Source organism: Bos indicus x Bos taurus, chromosome 20 (genome assembly GCF_003369695.1).
Source record: "Bos indicus x Bos taurus breed Angus x Brahman F1 hybrid chromosome 20, Bos_hybrid_MaternalHap_v2.0, whole genome shotgun sequence".
Classification (NCBI taxonomy): domain Eukaryota; kingdom Metazoa; phylum Chordata; class Mammalia; order Artiodactyla; family Bovidae; genus Bos; species Bos indicus x Bos taurus.
In genome coordinates this window covers 4,464,180-4,483,429 of record NC_040095.1, presented here as the reverse complement: position 1 = coordinate 4,483,429, position 19,250 = coordinate 4,464,180, and the positions used below count along the sequence as shown (strand labels likewise).

At 53.0% G+C, this 19,250-nt stretch overlaps 1 protein-coding gene across 1 annotated transcript in view; it reads right to left on the bottom strand.

Annotated features, from left to right (window-relative positions):
- The window catches only part of ERGIC1 (endoplasmic reticulum-golgi intermediate compartment 1), a 113,371-nt gene extending 94,642 nt beyond the window's left edge, over positions 1-18,729 (bottom strand). Inside the window, exon 1 of the mRNA XM_027520536.1 lies at positions 18,347-18,729. Within this exon, the coding sequence (XP_027376337.1) occupies positions 18,347-18,714 (368 nt within the window). The 5' untranslated portion in view covers positions 18,715-18,729. The remainder of the gene's footprint in view (positions 1-18,346) is intronic.
- Between the last annotated feature and the right edge of the window lie 521 nt (positions 18,730-19,250).

Sequence of the window (19,250 nt, the reverse complement as noted above, 5' to 3'; positions counted from 1 at the left end):
TTCAAAGCCCAGCTGCCCCACGTCTGTCTAGCACCTCTTAACAGTGGTTCAAGAACAAGCTGAGTCCTGGGCAGCTGACTCTCCATGCTCCAGGGCGTGTGGGGCAGGCGGAAGTCCAAGCCGGGTGACGTCTGTGCGGCCCCACAGTGAGGGGCCTGACCCAGGAAGGGGCGGGTGGGGTGGGGCAGGGAGGAGGTGAGTGAGCCCTCTCATTCCTCCTTTGACTCAGGGTTAACTCAGCTCTGACAAACCACCTGGCTTTGAGAATGCCCTAGTTTCGAAGCTCAGCCACCCGAAGCCAAGTTGGGGAAAGTGGGCAGGCCTGAGAGGGGAACCAGCCTGGCCACCTGGCTTGTGGGGCTTGGGGGCAGGGCCCTCCGCTCCAAAAGGAAGGGTTTGGCTCCACCCATCTCCCGGCCTTCCCCAGCTCCGGTATTTAGAGTCTAATCAGCCTCCTGGAACCTGAACACCCATAAGTCTTCTCTGTAAAATGGGGAAATAAAAGCCCCCACTTTTGGTTTGTTGTGAGAACTGAATACAGTGGTAGACTCCCAGCACGTAGCACTGTGCCGGATGCCCGGGAAGTGCTCAGTAAATGTTTACCTCTATCACCATCCCTTCCAACCGTCCAGCACCTGTAGCCTCTCTCTGTCCTCCTTCCAGAAACATCTGCCTGCAGAGGACGGGTCAGGACTGGTTCTCTGCACTGGGAACAAAGAGGGGTCAAAACCCATGTGTCGTTATGCAGGAGCTGAGGACCTAACACTCACCAGGACGCAAACACCTCCTACGAAAAGTAGAAAAGGTACAGGATCCAAGTGCAGAAAAGCTGTATTCCCATAGCCCCTCTGAACCTCTGTTTCCACATCTGCAGAGAAAAATGATCATCCCCAGGCCCCACGCATCTTCTAAAGGCTTTCTAAACTCTGAAGCCCCACGTGACGCTCCTGTGATGATCATTATTAAGTTAGTTAAGACTTGTGGTACTCAGTCTCAGAAGTACACTTGAATAATAACAGGGACCCTTCCTCAGGTTCCCCAGCTTACCTTGAGAATCACTGAGGAAACTCTGAAAGATGCAGACCCCCAGACCTATATGGGCTGGACTTGAGAGTGGGGCCCGGACAGCACCCTGGTGAGTAAGAGAAACAGCCAGATCTAGAGAGGACAGAATTACTGGACTGAAACTGAAAAGGGGCATTTAGGATGCCCACAATCAGGTGATCTAACAGAAAGTCTCGTTTTCTGGGGGCTGGAAAGTCTTGACGTTAGGGACTGGCTGTTACTTGGCTAACTGTGTGGCTCTGGGCCAGGCCCTCAACCTCTCTGAGCCTCTGTTTTCTCAAAATGGGAAACAATTAGGCTGAGGCCCCTGGCTGGGGTGACTGTGGAATGTCAGGTGTCTGCTCCCTCCCAGCTTCCCCACCTCAGCTTCCAGAGGCTCACGGGTCATTTCAAGCAAGTGGAGCTAGCGGGGATGAGGGGACCCTGGGAGCCTCCAGTTAGGACGGGCAGCTGGCCACCCACTCCCAGTATGGGCGGCCCTGAGTAATGAGGGGTTTCCCAATTCCTCAGGACACCTTCATTTCCCGTTACCATTACCCACTATGGTAATGGTAACAGTAGAACATTTCCCATTACCACTGCTAGAGAAATAAATCCTTTCTGATGCGCTCAGACTCTTATAAGAAAACTGAAAACATTTTTCCAAACACAGAGATATGGCAACGACCGCCCCCAATTCCAGGGGACCTGGACCCCTCTGCCAGGTCTTGGGGAGTCTCATCTGTTTTGGGTTCTGAGCTGTGGGAGATGTGAACTTCATAGAGCAGGGCCCCACCTCCCACAGATTAAGGATCTGATTCCAGCTTACCTAGACCTTCTTTCATATAACAACCATCCTGAGCACCTGCTGTGTGCAGACCCCAGACTCAGTACCAGGATCCAGGGATGACAGAGAGGTTTGGTCCCTGCCCTCCGGAGCTTAGACCCCACTAAGACAGACAGATGTCAGGTGACAAATGGCACACAGATCACTGCAATTTTGCTAGGTGAGCTGATGGACACGTCCAGGTGTGATCAAAGACACAGCCAGGGAAGGGACAGGGGTCGACACAAATTGGAGAGAGATCTTCTGGAGGAAGGGCACTGGGTGGCCAAGCTAATCCAGGGAGCTCCTCCTCCACAAGCTCGTTCTCACCCTGCCTCCTTTTCCTTCCCTCTCAGTCCCTGGCACAGTACTCAGTACTCACCATAATCCTTCCTTCTCAGTCCCTGGCACAGTACTCAGTACTCACCATAATCCTTCCTTCTCAGTCCCTGGCACAGTACTCAGTACTCACCATAATCCTTCTTTCTCAGTCCCTGCCACAGTACTCAGTACTCACCATAATCCTTCCTTCTCAGTCCCCACCACGGTACTCAGTACTCACCATCATCCTTCCCTCTCAGTCCCTGGCACAGTACTCAGTACTCACCATAATCCTTCTTTCTCAGTCCCTGCCACAGTACTCAGTACTCACCATAATCCTTCTTTCTCAGTCCCTGCCACAGTACTCAGTACTCACCATAATCCTTCCTTCTCAGTCCCCACCACGGTACTCAGTACTCACCATCATCCTTCCCTCTCAGTCCTCACCACAGTACTCAGTACTCACCATAATCTGTGCAATTATTTGTTCACCGTCACTCTGCTTACCCTTCCCACTACCCTGGAAATGCCATGCTGGTAAAGACGATGTCAGTCTTATTGTCCCTGGAATCCTCCTCAATCAACCTTTGAGTGAGTGCACGAATGGATGAATGAATGAACCCTGCTTCCCTGGGCTTCGATCTCCTCAGAGAGAGAGAGTAACAATACTTTTGGCCACGTTGCTGGGAGATCCAGGGCACACTGCCTGTTTTCAATGGGTGGGCTTGGCGCTGGCCTAACAAGGGAGTGGGTGGGACAAAGGAGAGGGGAGTTAGGAGCAGGAGAGGAAGCCGAGCTCCTCTACCCTGAGAACAAACCACTCGGGGAGCATCCCCAAGTCAAGAACGTAAAACAACTTCAGTAAGACGTGGCAGGGCACACAGGGAGCCCTCCCCTCAAGAGCAGGCAGGGAGGCAGTCCCCAAGGACAGCACCCACTGTTGCAGTCCCCACACAAATCTCGTGTCACTTCCTGCGCCAGTGAGCGTGTGACAAGTTCCCAAGCACGCCGAGGGGCATCTCTTGATTTCCCGACTCCCTGAAGCAGGCCTGGGAGATATGCATTCCTGTGCACATACAGTCACGTGTCCCAGGCAGGCAATGGTAAGCACGGCAGGGAGGTGGGAGAGCATCAGGAAGACACGTAACCCCTGCCCAGCATGGTCACACCTATGGCAAGAAGCCTTCTCTGACCAAAGTCAGCAACCAGGGACAGAAGGCGGCCGTGAGTCCTGTGGGAGCCAGGGGTCATGCTCTGCTCCGGGCCTCAGTTTCCCCACTGGTTAAGTGACACCATTAGTTAATAGCTTGAGTCTCAGTGAAAACTGTAAGGGGATGAGTGTTAGGAGGTGAAAGGGTGATTTCATCCACCTCTCTCTGCACCAAGTTTTGGATCTGCCTGTGCACAAATTGTGGGCTTTCTGTCCCCCAAGCCAGCATTTCCCAAAGTGGGGCACCTAAGCCGCCCGAGTGACCCACGGTGATTTCAGGCCAGGCAGGGCCCTGGTGGTTAAATGGCATCCGACTTCACAGTGAGAAGGCCAGGCCCCGTCCAACTCCCTTGAGGGCACTGAGAACATCAAAGAGAACATCTTGAAGCAGAGCTATCTGGCCGTCACCTGCTTGTTTCTCTAGCACTTGCTAACATCCCCTTTTAAACAGACCCAGCCACTGTAGCAGGCACCAGCTGGATAGAAAGGAATAAACTTGCAATTATTTATTTGTATCTGCTTGCCGTAGGAGATACCTTTGTCCATTTTCAAAGATGTTATAAAGTTACCTTTAATAAGTAAACGTGTTACAGGAAAAAACCCAGTGTTGACATGCTAAGTCACTTCAGTCATATCCAATTCTTTGCGACCCTAAGGACCACAGCCCGTCAGTTTCTCTGTCCATGAGATTCTCCAGGCAAGAATACTGGAGTGGGTTGCCATGCCCTCCTCCAGGGGATCTTCCCAACCCATGGACTGAACCCACGTCTTTTATGTCTCCTGATTTGTCAGGGGGGTTCTTTACATTAGCACCACCTGGAAAGCTGAGTACTTTCAATAAAAGTTGCTGCTGCTGCTAAGTCACTTCAGTCGTGTCCGACTCTGTGTGACCCCAGAGACGGCAGTCCACCAGGCTTCCCCATCCCTGGGATTCTCCAGGCAAGAACACTGGAGTGCGTTGCCATTTCCTTCTTCAATGCATGAAAGTGAAAAGTGAAAGTGAAGTTGCTCAGTCGTGTCCGACTCCTCACGACCCCATAGACTGCAGCCTACCAGGCTCCTCCGTCCATGGGATTTTCCAGGCAAAAGTACCGGAGTGGGGTGCCATTGCCTTCTCCGTCAATAAAAGTTACTGAATATATAACATATGCTGTTTAGGAACACACCCCCACAGTAGGGAAATGGTCCCAGGATGGTGGGAGATTGAAAATGCTGACTGAGTTCCTACCTCTGCTAGTGACATATGTGTCAAGGACCGTCCTTTTTCCCTTCTTTTGGGACCCACAGCCCAATCGGATCTCCTGACCCCTTCTGGAGCTGGGTGAGGCCAGGGCCCCAGGTCAAGGCAGAAGTGACAGCCACACCCAGACCTGCCGTGAGGCCCCCACTGCCTCCCTCTCTCCCCACTGCCAGGCTGCAGAGGGCATCCAGCACACTCTTGAGAAAGACCCACAGGATGGTAGACACCTGAGGTTCTGGGCGCCGTGTGGGGCAGAGGCCCTGCCGCCTCGGGACTTCTCAAGAGAGATGAACGTCTGGTGCATTAAATCACTGAGGTTTTCAGTCTGCTTATGAGAATTAGCTGACTGAGGCTAATACAAAGGGGGCATCTCTAGTCCAGTTTCCTGCCAACCTGGAATCTTCTATACCAGCCTGACATCACTGAGCAGCTAACAGATGCCAGGCACAGTCCCGAGGGTTTCACTGAGATGAGCTCAGTTAGTCCTCATGTCAGGACGGGGAGCCAGGCACTACCGAGTAGCGGGCTTATTATGTCTCAATGAGGTAATGGAGACCCAGAGGGCTTCTTGCCCAAAGTCACACGTTTGGGAAGCCATGAAGCTGAGACCTGAATCCAGGGCTGTCAGAGTCACAATGCCTCGTAGCCCCTGCTAAGCACATCCCCCAGGGACTGCCACGCCCTGACTATGTGTCAGTCCCCGGGCAGGGTCCTGCAGGAGATGGCATGAGTGGCACTGCCATGGCCTGGAGCCCCGCAAGCAGGCGGGAAAGGAGAAGGGAGGCGGCTGGCCCTGAGATGGACGGACACAGGATGGCGCAGTCAGGGAGGGCTGCAGCGAGCATGGCGCGTCACCCCCCAAAGAACAGGGGGTCTCTCGGAGGACGTGGTGCTCGAGGCCGCCCAGGAGGGTGGGTGAGAGTTCAGCCCGCAGAGATGAGTGGGGAGATGTGCCTCATCTAAGCCAAGCTCCTGGAGCCACAGGGCTTGGCTGGGGCCAGGTCCACCACTCTGTCTACGGAGGGGCCTGAAAGACTGAGGACGAGCGACGAGTCTTTCAAGCGCCTCCCTGAGCTGGACGAAACACGCCTAGTCCTTTCAAAGTTCCTCTTACGGCTCCTCCAGGCCTCGCTACCGGCTCTTCTTTCAAAGGGCATGGGGTGTAACAGAAAGAACTGAAGCGGGCATGGTGAGACACCTCCGACCCACTCAGAAGTGACACAGGTGTCTGCTTCAGCACGTCCTGCACCAGCGGAGCGGGAAGAGGCTCTGCTGACAGCATGTGAAACTCCGCGAGGATCCCAGAACCTGGTGCTCTGCTTCCCCGCAGGAGGGCCACTTGAGAGTGAAGGGGGGAAAGACTGCTGATCAATAAGGAGTGTCACGGGGGCAGCCTGGCAAACACCGTCGGATCCGGCTGAAGGTCAATGCCAACGTGATGCCACGCAGGTGTCGTAACCCTGACAGGACGTGCTGAGAAAGGCACTCCACCCTCCACCCAGCCTAACCCTGAGAAAACGTCAGACAAACCCAGGGTGGCGGACATTCTGCAGGACACCTGGACAGGGTTCTTCAAGCCTGCCAAGGTCACGAAGAACAAGAAAGACCGAGGGAACTGTCCCCAGGCAGCGCTGGGGGAGACGTGATCACTGAATGCATTACGTCCTGGAGCAATGAATGGGCACTAGTGAAACAGGTGTTTTTAAGTTTTATCTTGTGCTGAAACTTTGCTTCTTTCAGGTTGGGGTGCACTGGTTACCCCACCTGGCTGTGAAAGCTATGGTCTGTGGGCTGGCAATGTACGATCTTTTAAAACGTTTCTTTCCTGCCCAATCTCCCCTTTCTGGTGAGGCTCCAGAAAGGTCTGCTACGTGTGTGCCTTCTCCTTCGGTGTGGTCTCTTGGGGAGCCAGTTGGGAGAAAGGAAAACCAATAGTATAACTGTTTGGATACTGAAAATTGATTATCTTTTTGAAATAAAAAGCCTGTCTCCACCCACACCCCCCCCCCCAAAAAAAAAGGACATTAGCAGAAAAGAGGCAAAATCCAAATAAAGTCTGGAGTTTAATAATAACACACCCGTGTCAGTTTCCTACTTGGGACAGATGTGTGAACCACGGGGAACACTGGCGGGGCTCTGTACCACCTATACAACCCTCCTGTCACTCTAAACTATTCTAAAATTTAAAAGTGTCTTTAATTAAAAAAAGAGAGAGAAGCGACACTCCGATCTCCAGGGGACCTTCCCAACCCAGGGATCGGACCCAGGTCTCCTGCACTGCAGACAGATTCTTTACTGTCTGGGCCCCCAGAGAAGCCCGACAAAACATATGTCCAATGAGGCTGGGGGGCAGGAGTTGTCTGGCTGGCTCAGCGCTGTATCCCCAGCTTTGAGCACAGTGTCTGGCACACAGCAGGCACCCAAGAAATATGTTCAACAGACAATGTCTCCACCACCGCAGCCCAGGGCTGGCCTGCTGACTGGGGCTCCAGAGGCCACCAGAGCCAGGGCGGGCTGGGCGGCCCCACCCGGGTTGCAGCTGGTCCCCTGCCTAGGTGTACACATTTGAATACTGGCAACGGCCTCTGAGGCCCGGCCTCCACTCCCCCAACACAGCTTCCATGGCAGCAAACTGCAAACACAACCGAGCAGACAGCAGCTGGCATCGGGAGCGCCCACGGAGCAGCCCCCACACCAAGGTGATAACACTCCCCTCTGGGGCTTACAAGTTGGGTAAGAAAACCAGCTCTGGCATCACAGACGAGTGCTCTACTTGCCCGTGGTCTGTGCGACTTTGGCCAAGCCTCATCTCCTCTGCCCAGCATGCTCATCAGGCAAGTGGGAATGACCCTGGGTTCCCACCTGACCTGAGGGTGACCTGAACCAAGAAAGGCCTCCAGCCTGGCACTGGATAAGCAGGGGCCATCGTGGGCCCTGTGGGCACAGCACAGCGCTGGAAGGTACCTGAGAGAGACACCCCGGGGGCTGAAGGTATTCAGGGATTTGGAGAAGGGAGTGCCACTCCGACTGATGTTTGGCCAGCCCCAGACTGCTGAGGAGGAAAGGCAGGTCTGGTGGCAGAGCTGGCCGTGCACCCCCAGCACCATCCACAGGAGGAAAGCCCCAGGCCAGGAATCGTGCCCTGAGACGCCTCTGCCCAAATCTGGGGGCCCCTTACTCCTCTGCTTCCGGCTCCAAGTCCAGACCCACCAGACCCCCTCCTGAGTCCAGGGCTCCACCCCAAGTCCTGTCCACCGGGCGAGCATGTGCTGGCTCCCTGGTACATGTGGCACACAGCCCGCCCGCCACCAGCCACAGGCCGTCGTCAGCCCTCAGAAGGCTTTGGTTTGGCCCAGCATAACGTTCAACAAAAATAAAATTGAAAGCAGTTACTAATCATTTTCACGCAATTTATGAGATTTTCATCATTTCCTGAAAAACAGGGTGATCTGCAGGGCAACAAGCCACAGGGAGCTGCCCCTTCCCAACAGAGTGTCACTCTCTGACAGACTCCAGCCCCTGCACCCAGCTGCCCTCCCACCCCGTGTCTCTGACGGGCTCCAGCCCCTGCTTCCAACTGCACCCCCCACCCCAAGGTACCTTCTGGGATCCTGGGGGCATCTGCGTGTGTGACCCTGTGACCGCTTTGTCTCCCGCTAGAGGTTACTGCCTCGGTGTCCGGAGTCACCATGTGGGTGCCACTTAGAGAAGGGAGCCCACCTCCCGGCTGAATCACCCCAGGTGTCCTCACCAGGGCACATTTCTGCCCTGCACACCCCAGGAGTCCTGGCCTTACCATGTCTGCCCATCAGGTGCCCCTCTGAGCAGATCCACCAGGGCCGAGCATGGGGCACAGCACAGAGCGGCCAGACAAGGCCAGGATGAGAGAAACAAACCCTGTTTTCTAAGCATACTTGTCCCGCAATCCACACGGTTTATCCCATCCTCACAGAAGTCCTGCCGGGAAAGTGTGAGCACCCCAACACGCACATGAGGAAAAGGGAGGCTCAGAGTCAGGCGTCTTGTTCAGGGTCTGGAGCCCAGTGCACACGGGGAAAGGCTTTGTATCCAGGGCAATCTGCCAAATGGGCTGAGTGTGAGGGTCTGTTCCCAAGGGAGGCACTCCGAAGGCAGCCCTGGAGGGACTCGCAGGGAAGAAAGCCACTCCTAAGGGGGCCCACAACCTAGCCCTTGCCCCTGAAGACACCTGCTCCACGTCATACAGGTGCGCTCGGGCCAGCAAAACACCCAAACAAGGCAAGCGTCACCAGGTCCTTCCAAAGTGGGGAAGGGGTATTTTAGTTCAATTCTGCTGTCACAGTGGCTCCTGGTGTGAAAGCAAGAGAGAAAAGGACGGTGCAAACCTGCTGGGGAGTCATAAAAATCAACACTGTCTGGGTGCCAGCGAGGCAGGGAGTGCATGGCAAAGCACCTGGCTCTTGACTCAGACCCCAAGTTCAAGTCCTGGTCCCACACTTCCTCAGCTGTGCACCCGGGTCACTTCCCAGCTCTGAACCTAGGCTTCCTGTTTCCAAACTACATTAATAAAGGAAACAATCAGCAGAGTGAAAGGGCACCTTTTTCACTGGGAGAAAATACTTGTGAACTATGTATCTGAAAAGTGGTTAATATCCAAAATACATAAGAAATTCCTTCAACTCCACAGCAAATTACACACACACAAAACACACAACAACCCCACAACCAAACAACCTAATTAAAACTGGGCAGAGGACCTGAATAGACACTTCTCCATGTAAGACACACAAATGGCCAACAGGTATACGGAAAGATCCTCAACATCACTAACAATTCAGTTTCAGTTCAATTCACTCGCTCAGTCGTGTCCGACTCTTTGCGACCCCATGAATTGCAGCACGCCAGGCCTCCCTGTTCATCACCAACTTCCAGAGTTCACCCAAACTCATGTCCATCGAGTCGGTGATGCCATCCAGCCATCTCATCCTCTGTCGTCCCCTTCTCCTCCTGCCCCCAAATCCCTCCCAGCATCAGTCTTTTCCAATGAGTCAACTCTTCACATGAGGTGGCTAAAGTACTGGAGTTTCAGCTTTAGCATCATTCCTTCCAAAGAACACCCAGGACTGATCTCCTTTAGAATGGACTAGTTGGATCTCCTTGCAGTCCAAGGGACTCTCAGGAGTCTTCTCCAACACCACAGTTCAAAAGCATCAATTCTTTGGCACTCAGCTTTCTTCACAGTCCAACTCTCACATCCATACATGACCACTGGAAAAACCATAGCCTTGACTAGACCGACCTTTGTTGGCAAAGTAATGTCTCTGCTTTTTAACTTCACTAACAATTAGGGAAGCGCAAATCAAAACCACAGTGAGATACCACCTCACACTTTGTCAGGATGGCCATCCCCCAAATAAATAAAAGATAACCAGTGTTGGGGACAATGTGGAGAAACTGGAATTCTTGTATATTGTTGGTGGAAATGTCAATCAGAGAAGCCACTACGGAAAACAGTAAGAAGGGTCCTCAAAAAATTAAAAATAGAAATACCAAACCAGTAATCAGGGTATTTATCCAAAATAACTGAAATCAGGGTCTTAAAGAGGTATATACAGCCCACCGCAGCATTATTCATAACAGCCGAAATGTGGAAATAACCCGCGTGTCCATGGCCAGATGAGTGGATAAGGAGAATGTGGTGTATACCGCAATGCGGTGTTACTCAGACTTGAAAAGGAAAAACTCTGCCATGTATGACAACATGGATGAACGTGGTGAACGCTGCGTTAGGTAAAATAAGCCAGTCACAGAAACTGTGTTAGTTGCTCAGTCGTGTCCAATTCTTTGCAACCCCATGGACTGTAGCCTGCCAGGCTGTTCTATCCATGGGATTCTCCAGGCAAGAATACTGGAGTGGGTTGCCATGCCCTCCTCCAAGAGATCTTCCCAACCCGAGGATCGAACCCAGGTCTCTCGCATTGCAGGCAGATTCTTTACTGTCTGAGCCACCAGCGAAGTGGTTAGTCATAGTCACAGAAGACCAAATTACTATGTCTGCTTATAGGAAGCATCTAAAATAGTTAAACCTACAGCAGAGAAGTAGAACAGTGGTTGCCAGGGGCTGGAGGAGGAGAAGGAAACGGGAATTTGCTATTCAACAGGTATAAAGTTTCAGTTACGCAAGACAAATAATAAGTTCCAGAGATCTGCTCTACCACACTGTGCCCGTCATTAACAATACTAGATGGGGCACTTAAAAAGCTGTTAATAGGGCAGATCTCATTTTAAAGTGTTCTGACCACAATTTTTAAAAATTTAATTAATAAAGTGATAGAATTAGAGTTTCTTGGGGGGATGAAACTGTTCTATATCCAGATTGTGGGGCGGTCACATGACATGAAGTCCATAGAAGAGTACACCCAAAAAAGGCCACTTTTACTGCATGTTAATTAAAAAGATAAACCACAGAAAAATAAGTGACTATAATCGTATCTATCTCGTGTGACCAGTGTGATTTTCCAGTTCAATAACAGGCCCAGCACAGAGCACACACATCAGCAGCTGAGGAACTGTCAGGAACTGTCAGGCACCTCTGATAAGATGCGGACTGCCCCCTTTCCCCCTGAGAAATGCAAGCCGCAGACCAAAATTCAAGAGAAAAGTATTGCCAGCACCCGATGTTCAGGGACCTGTGACTAAAGTTTGGTAACAGCCAGGCCACTCATCTCAAATAGGGTTTCCACCTTCTGGATAAACAGAACACTCAGTCCATTTCGAACGGATCTTGCTTCCTATCCAGCTGTGCTGCCCGGAAGGTTCCAAGAGGCAGCGTTCAAGGAAAGGATTATGCTTTCAGGTGTCTGAGCTGAGCTGGTCCCCTGGGGCCCCTTTGAAGTACCATCTGTGTGACCCAGCATCTCTGGGGGTCAATTTCCCTGGATGTAAAATAGGAATAATGTCCAGAGAGTGGAGAGATTTGTAAAGCACCTTCCATATTCCCCTAGCTCTTGGTAGCACAGGGAACCCTGAGTCCCCCCTGCCTCTCTTAAAAATGAACTCATAGAAGCGTTGGCAGGCTTTTCTCCCTGGCTGGTACTTTCCCCGCACGCTGTTGTTGTTTAATCGCTAAGTCGTGTCTGACTCTTTTTAGACCCCACGGACTGCAGCCTGCCAGGCTCCTCTGTCCATGGGATTTCCCAGGCAAGAATACTGGAGGGGGTTGCCATTTCCTTCTCCAGGAGATCCTCCCAACCCAGGGATAGAACCTGGGTCTCCTGCGTTGGCAGGTGGATTCTTCTTTCCCACTGAGCCACCAGGGAAGCCCTATTTTTCCTGCACAGACCAATGTAATTAAGTTAACAGACCTGAATGTTAAAGTTGACAACAATTAGGCTAATTACCACTTCCTTAAAGGATCAATTAGAGCTGTGTTTCCCACACAATATTTTGAGAAATGGTAGTGGCCGCCCTATGAACCACATGGTGGCTTACAGAGTACATATGGCAAAAGCTGGACTGAATCAAGTGACTCGGGTTCCTTTTGTGCAGGACTTCTCAGTCTTTAGTAAGCTATGCGCATGCTACGGATCTCCCAGGAGGGAACCCATTATGGAGCAGCACAGACCAGGAGATGCTGAGCTAGTCAACCTTACGTACATCCAAAGCCCCTGGGAACCCTGGTAGACTACAGATGCAGATTCAGGGTGGGCCCTGTGACGCTGCCTTTCCAGCAAGCAAGCTCCCAGGTGATGCTGAAGTTGTTAGTGTGGGACCACAGTGTGAAAAGTAAGGATATCAATGGTAAGGTAACGCCCCAACCCTCACCACCACTGACCTACCATATTGACAGCTTTACTAGTGAAGAACCAACCCAGGGGAGGGAATGGGCTTTACTAGTGAAGAACCAACCCAGAAGAGGGAATGAGCAGGGCTGACCAGTGGGACCAGACTCCGCCCCACAACTTCCCCTGCAGGGACCCACTCCAGCATCTGGCCTTCCCTGTGCTCTCAGCCTACTAAAGATGGTTCTCCTGATACAGAGGAATCTCCTCAGTCTGAGCTGTGCACTGGGATCACACAGGGGCCTTTATAAAATACTGATGCCTCAGCCTCCCACCCTTAGGTCCTGAGTACTGCGTCTGGAGAGCCACCTGAGTTTGGGGATTTTTAAAACTCCTCCAGTGAGTCTTAACATTCCGCCAGAGCTGAGGGTTACTGATACAAGGGGAGTGTGTATGGGTAAGTTTCAACCCAAACACCCTTCTCACATCCTGCTTGCCTCTCCACTACCGCCCAGGAGCAGTTCCAAAATTTAAAAAATGAACAGATTACCAGATGGGAAACAGAACTTAATGAATCCACAGCTGGCTAAAGATACTACAGTATCGAGGTCAGGAATCCAAACTGCCTCGGGAGGAGAGATTTTCCATCTCCTTCCATGTCTGGATGAGCACATAAACGTATGCCCTACACTCTAGAGCCCCAGGGGCTGGAGCAGGAAAACCTAGACCTTCCAGAGTGAGAGGCTCTAAGTCAAGGATCCTCAACCCCTGGGCCACAGACCAACACTGGTCCGTGGCCTGTTAGGAAACGGGCCCACACAGCAGAAGGTGAGCAGCGGGCGAGCTTCATCTGTATTTACAGCAGCTCCCCATCACTCGCCTTACCTCCTGAGCTCCAACTCCCGTCAGATCAGAGGCAGTATTAGATTCCCATAGGAGCGTGAACCCCAAACGTAATGCGCTTGAATCATCTTGAAACCATTCTTCCCCACCTCCCTGCCCGTCCGAGGAAAAACAGTCTTCCATGAAACCAGTCTCCAGTGCTGAAAAGGGTGGGGACCACTGCTCTAAATTACCGTGAGATCATAGTAGGGGGTCGGGGGGTCTTTAAAGACAATTTTAGAATCAGGTGTCAGACCACATGAGGCTAGTTTAAAAAAACAAGGGTTGGTGACTTTCTTAATGAGCACTTCTGGGAAAGGGTCAGAGATGAGAAAACCAATGAGTCCAACCAGAGGGGGATTTGGTTCTCTCTGAACTTGGTGAGTAGGAGGGGAAAGCTTTAGAGATGAGCCCACAGGATACAAGCGGGGCTCTGGGGCAGAGAGCAGCATTCCAACCCCCAGGACATGATCCATCATGTCCCTTACCTCCGCTGCACCTCAACTGGCTCGTCTGTAAACTGGGATAACAACAGTGTCTGCCTTGCAGGGTTACTGAGGGATTAAATGAGCACAGGAAGGATTCTTACAAGAGTCAGGCACTAGTAAGTGCTCAATAAACACAAAATACTGGCTTGATTTTCACCTAAAATGCTCCTCTGGTCTGATCTTTATTTCCCTTTTGCCCTCATTTTTAAATCTATTTATATTTTTTTACACTTGTTGTAAAGTATGTGTTTCCATCAGCTTACCCAAGTTCTTTCTGGGACGAAGCAGGGCAGAAATGCAGGCACTCAGGTAAGCTGCTATCTGCCGAGTGCTGACTGTGTGCTCAGAGCCCTCAGAGTGCTGACACTGGTGTAGGGAGTGAGGGGGGCTGCAGGGACCCCCTGGGGCAAGGCCACATGGGGAGCTAAGGAAATTGTCCTTGATCAGAGCCACAGGCCCCACTCAACGGCTGAAACCCGAATGTGAAAAAAAATCATGTCAACTTCAGAAAGTTCCCCTGGGGCTCTGAGGAGATCTACGGCCTCTTGGAGATGCCCGACCACTCGGAAGGCGAGACTGAGAGGCGATGGAGGCTGAACCAAGATGCCAACAGCAGAGCTGGCATCACCGGCTTGAGAACCGTGTGGTCACACAGGGCCCCACGCTCGGAGGGCTGCGTTCAGACCTGGCTTAACATTCTGCTGTCACTGTCCCGACAACCTTTTCCAACAAGGGGTTCTGCATTTTCATTTTGCACTGGGCCCCACAAACTATGTAGCTGACCATACCCTACAGAGACAGCTCATTTGCCCCTGCATCGACCCTACCGGGGAAGGCAACAAAGGTTGCCATCTCCTGAAAATGAAGACACTGAGGCTCAGAGAAGGTTAAGTTAACTCTTCCAGGGCTCGATGGTCAGTGACAGGGGAGCATCATACCCCACGTCTTCGGGTTTCAACTCAGGGGCTGCCGCTGTGGGGGAGCTGGCCACCTCTGCATGCCTGAGCCTCCTGCTTAGGCTCCTCTGGGCCTGGGCAACGGGAACTGCACCCCTGCCCCCACCTCGGGCCAAGGCAGAGACAGCAGGTGTTCTGGCCCCTGCAAGCCGGAACTGGGTCCCGGCAGGGCCAACACCCACGGAACTGGGTCACCAGGCCAGTTCCACCACTTCAAGGTCCAGCGACTAACGAAACAAAGCCCTGGGAGCAAGGCAAACACAAGTCACCTTTGAAAGCCCGGGGGCCCTCCTCTGTGGTCTGCCTACTCCCCTACCCCTGAGTACAACTTAGAAAAGCACATGTTCAAGGAAGAAAGGGGGGAAATGAACGACCCAGATCTGAAAAGGTGCCCAGTAAAGGAAGAAATGGCATTATCAAATTATAATTGGCTTCCCTGACAGACTCTGAGAGACACGTCCTCAGGGCAAGGGTGGCCCTGGCAATTTTTTCTAGGCACTGGAGTTACAACAATGAAGGAAACAGATAAAAGTCTTTGCCTGAGGCAGCTCATGTTTTCATGGGAGGCAGAAAGAAAATAAGCACAAAACAATGAAGTGAATTACATAGTGTTAGGCAACAGGTGCTTTGATGAAATAATACCAATAACGAAAAGAGTGATCAAAATTTCCTGGGTGCTTACTCTGCATCTAAATGCTTTGCACACAGTGGCTCAGTTAATCTTCTCAACAATGGGTACTGTTTTCATCCCCATTTCACAGACAGGAAAGCACACAGGAGGTGAGGTCCCACAGGCGCTAAGAAAGCAAGGAGTGCTAATAAGAAAGGGCAAGAGATTCCTTTCTCCCCCTTCTTCATTTTATTCTGTATTAAGGAGAGCAAAATGAGCAGGAAGCCTGGTTTTCTCCCTGGCCTCGAACTGGGAGAGGGGGAATTCAACCAGACTATGTCCCTCTCCATCTCCCGTGGTCTTTTTTTCTTTTGTATGAAGGGTTATTTAACTGCAGTATGTACATTTCACTCAACATAAGTTGAGCATAAATTGCACCACTATATACCTATAACAAAACTGATATACGTTCTTAAACTTCCATACAGTTGTGACCACAATTCAGTGGCTGGATTTTATACTCTCAATAGGTTTATACAAACTACAGAACAAGAGATGAGTCAAGTGGCAAGTGGCAAGACAACTTTTCAAACGTCACCTACGTGTACACGTAGAAGAGACTACAAAAAGACACGTGTAAAACTGCAGGTCGTCTCTGGGGTTGCTGGGGCAGCCCATATTGCTGGTGGAGCGAATCCTCTGTAGTTACTGTTTAGTGATTCTTTTGCGACCACACAGACTGTAGATGACCAGGCTCCCCGACCATGTGATTTCCGAGGCAAGAATACGGCGAGTGGGTTGCCATGTCCTTCTCTCTCCCCCATGGTTTTTAAGAGATCTGACAGGGCTGGGGACCCTCCAAGTCTTCCCTTTTCACCCACGGCTAACAGACCAAGCTCCAAGGCTTTGGAGCCAGCAGTCCCCAGTTTGAATCCCAGCTCCATTACCGCCCGGCCCTGGGCAAACAAGTCACATGTCGCCCAGCTCTGCAGTGGGGCATCGGGCGGAGGGCTGAGCACAGAGCAGACACTCAGTAAATGTCTGATCAGTGAACACTGAAGTGCATGGGACGGAGGACCCTTCCTTTGAATCTGAGCCCTGAAAGGAGCACATCTTAGAAATGTAGGTTACTAGGCTCATCCTCCAAGGTGCGAGTGGAAAGTGTTGAATACATTCTCACTGTTCTGGAGTAGCACAAGCTTTCAAGGAAATTGATTAAAACACCTCATTTAGCTGGGGCTCCCATGGCACCTGGACACGCCCAATCTCCAACTCAAGGGGCACCAAGTCAGGAATTCTGTGCAACCTGGGACCCTGGCCCACCCTTCAATCTAGGGCAAGACCCTCAGCCCTCAACTTCCTTCCCTTAAAATGTGAGGTTAGGTGCAGAGTGAATGAATTGTATGCCCCAAAGCAGTGACTTCTTCAATAAGGTCAAAATCACCAGAACCTACTGAACCACACAGAAGACAGAGGCGAGGGCAGGAATTATCAGCCTGGGTAAGGGGAGGCTTTATGGAACCAGGGATCGAAGGGCCAACTACAGCTCTCTCGTGACCTGAACGTTAACTGTTGGTATGAGGTCTGCCCCTGAATTCCACCAGAGGAGCCTTTCCTTGTGTGAAAACTACCCTGTTCGAAGCCCCAGGGCTGCGTGGAAGGGGCAGACAGTGCCCACTGCAGGCCGAGCCCGCCCGCCAGTGCAAGAGTTCCCAGGCCACTGTGCTCGTCAGGCTGACACCCCAATACGCCCACACGCCTGGGGGGCACTGCCAGGCTTTTCTGGCAGGAAGGCTGGCACTTTACCCTGGCTTCGTTCACACCTGCAGGGAGGGACCAGAAGCCCTAGTCTGTGGGTGAGGAAATGGCCTCATGGAAAGGCGGCTTGTCCACTAATATCCCACTTCTGAACTCCACACCCCACCAGGCTCTGAGTTAAGCACCTCTCAGGCTCTCAGCCCTACCAGGTGGGACTTTATTTTTAGCCCCAATCTGCAGGTGGTGACAGAGATACTGAGAGGGCTCAGACACTTGCCCAAGTCATCCAGCTGAGCAGCTCAGGGGAGGTCTGTACCCAGAGCCTTCGCCCCAACTTCTAGAATATACCAACCTGCTCAGGGGAGGGGAGAGAGACAGGATTCTAGTTCAGCTCGCACTAAATTCTAACCCACTGCTATTTTTTCCCTGGTATACACATCCAGCAATGTTGCCTCAGGCCAGGGCAGCCCCTGGGGCTCCATACCTCAAGGGAAAGTCTGGTGGAGACCCTTGTCAGTCAGGCTTCCAGAAGGCCTAGCCTAGCACAACGTGGACCAGGTGGCGGCCAGACCCCACAAAGGGCTCACTGTGGTGACTGCAGAAAGCCGAGGCCAGACCCGGCTGGGCCCTCTCTGCAAAGCCCTGCCCACAGGTCCCTGATATGGTCTCCTCGTCTCCCCCAAGGAGCCCCCAGACCCAGAGCACAGGAGTAGGACCAGCGGAGGGACAGGCCTCCAGCTGGAGCCAGTGGGGAGAGGCTGAGCCTACGGAAACCTGAAACCCTCCAGCAGCTGCCTGGTGGGAGGGGGCTGCAGAGCCCTGTGGACCCCTGGGGGCTCATCCAAGGTGCCCTGGCCGCACCTGTCACTGGGGTGGGGTTCAGGAGAGGCTCTGTAGAGGGGAGGAAGGAGATGGCTTCTTAGCTCTCTCGCGCCCATCTAGGGGAGGGAAGAAACCTGTTTCCCAGTATGGGGGGAAAGGGATGCGACTTTGCGAGGTGTCAGGGCAGCCTGGGGAGGGGGACCCCTAGAGGGAAGGGGTGGAGCGGCCCGAGAGGTGGGTGGCCTCGCTTCCCGCTGCACGAGGAGGCCCTCCGAGCCTCCGGCTGGCTTTGTGTGCGGCAGGGGGCCCGCCTGGAGTCCCCGAGGGCCGGCGGAGGCATGCACAGGGTGGGGGACTGCTTTTGCGTTTCAGGCGGGAGGGATCCGCAGCGTGCCCGAGCACGCCCCGCGCGGGTGTTGCCACACTCACCTCCTGAAGTCAAAGGGCATCGTGCCGTCGCCGCCGCCGCCAGGGATGGGAGCGCTGCAGGCCAGGTGGGCCGCGGCGCCGCGTGGGTCCCAGCCCGCTGCCAACGCCGCCTCCGGCCGCCCCGCCCCCGCCGGCCGCCCCTCGCCTCCGACACTGGCCGCTGCCTCCAGCCGCCGGGAAGTGACGCTCCGCTCAACGCATTGGGCACCGCCCCCGCCCCCGGCCGCCCCTTCCGCCGCACCGTTAAAGGGGCCCGGGGGCTGGGGTAGGGGGCTGGGTGCCGGGACGGAGGGGCGGGCCTTAGCGGGGCGCGCGGTGGGGCTCGAGGCTTGGAGAGGGAGGGAGCACCCAAAGATACAGTTATTCATGCCTTCCCAGCTCCCGCCCCCCACTGTTTTCCATCAATTCTCTGTGGCCTTGAGCAAATCCCACTGCCTCCGTTATTTTGCATTTGCAAACCAGTTTTCCTGAGTTGAGGCCTCCCTGATAGCTCTGTTGGTAAAGAATCCGCCTGTAATGCAGGAGACCCCGGTTCCATTCCTGGGTCGGGAAGATCCGCTGGAGAAGGGATAGGCTACCCACTCCAGTATTCTTGGGCTTTCCTGGTGGCTCAGCTAGTAACGAATCCGCCTGCAATGCGGGAGACCTGGGTTTGATTCCCTGGGTTGGGAACATCCCCTGGAGAAGAGAAAGGCTACCCACTCCAGTATTCTGACCTGGAGAATTCCATGGACTGTACAGTCCACGGGGTCCCAAAGAGTTGGACACGACTGAGCGACGTTCACGTTCTTGAGTTGTGCAGATTAAATGGCATGGTACAGATTTGGGCTATGCACAGCATCTAACTCTGAGTAAAGGGCCTAATACCGTGACAGAAAGGTGGAGGTCAGGCAGGCCTAGATTT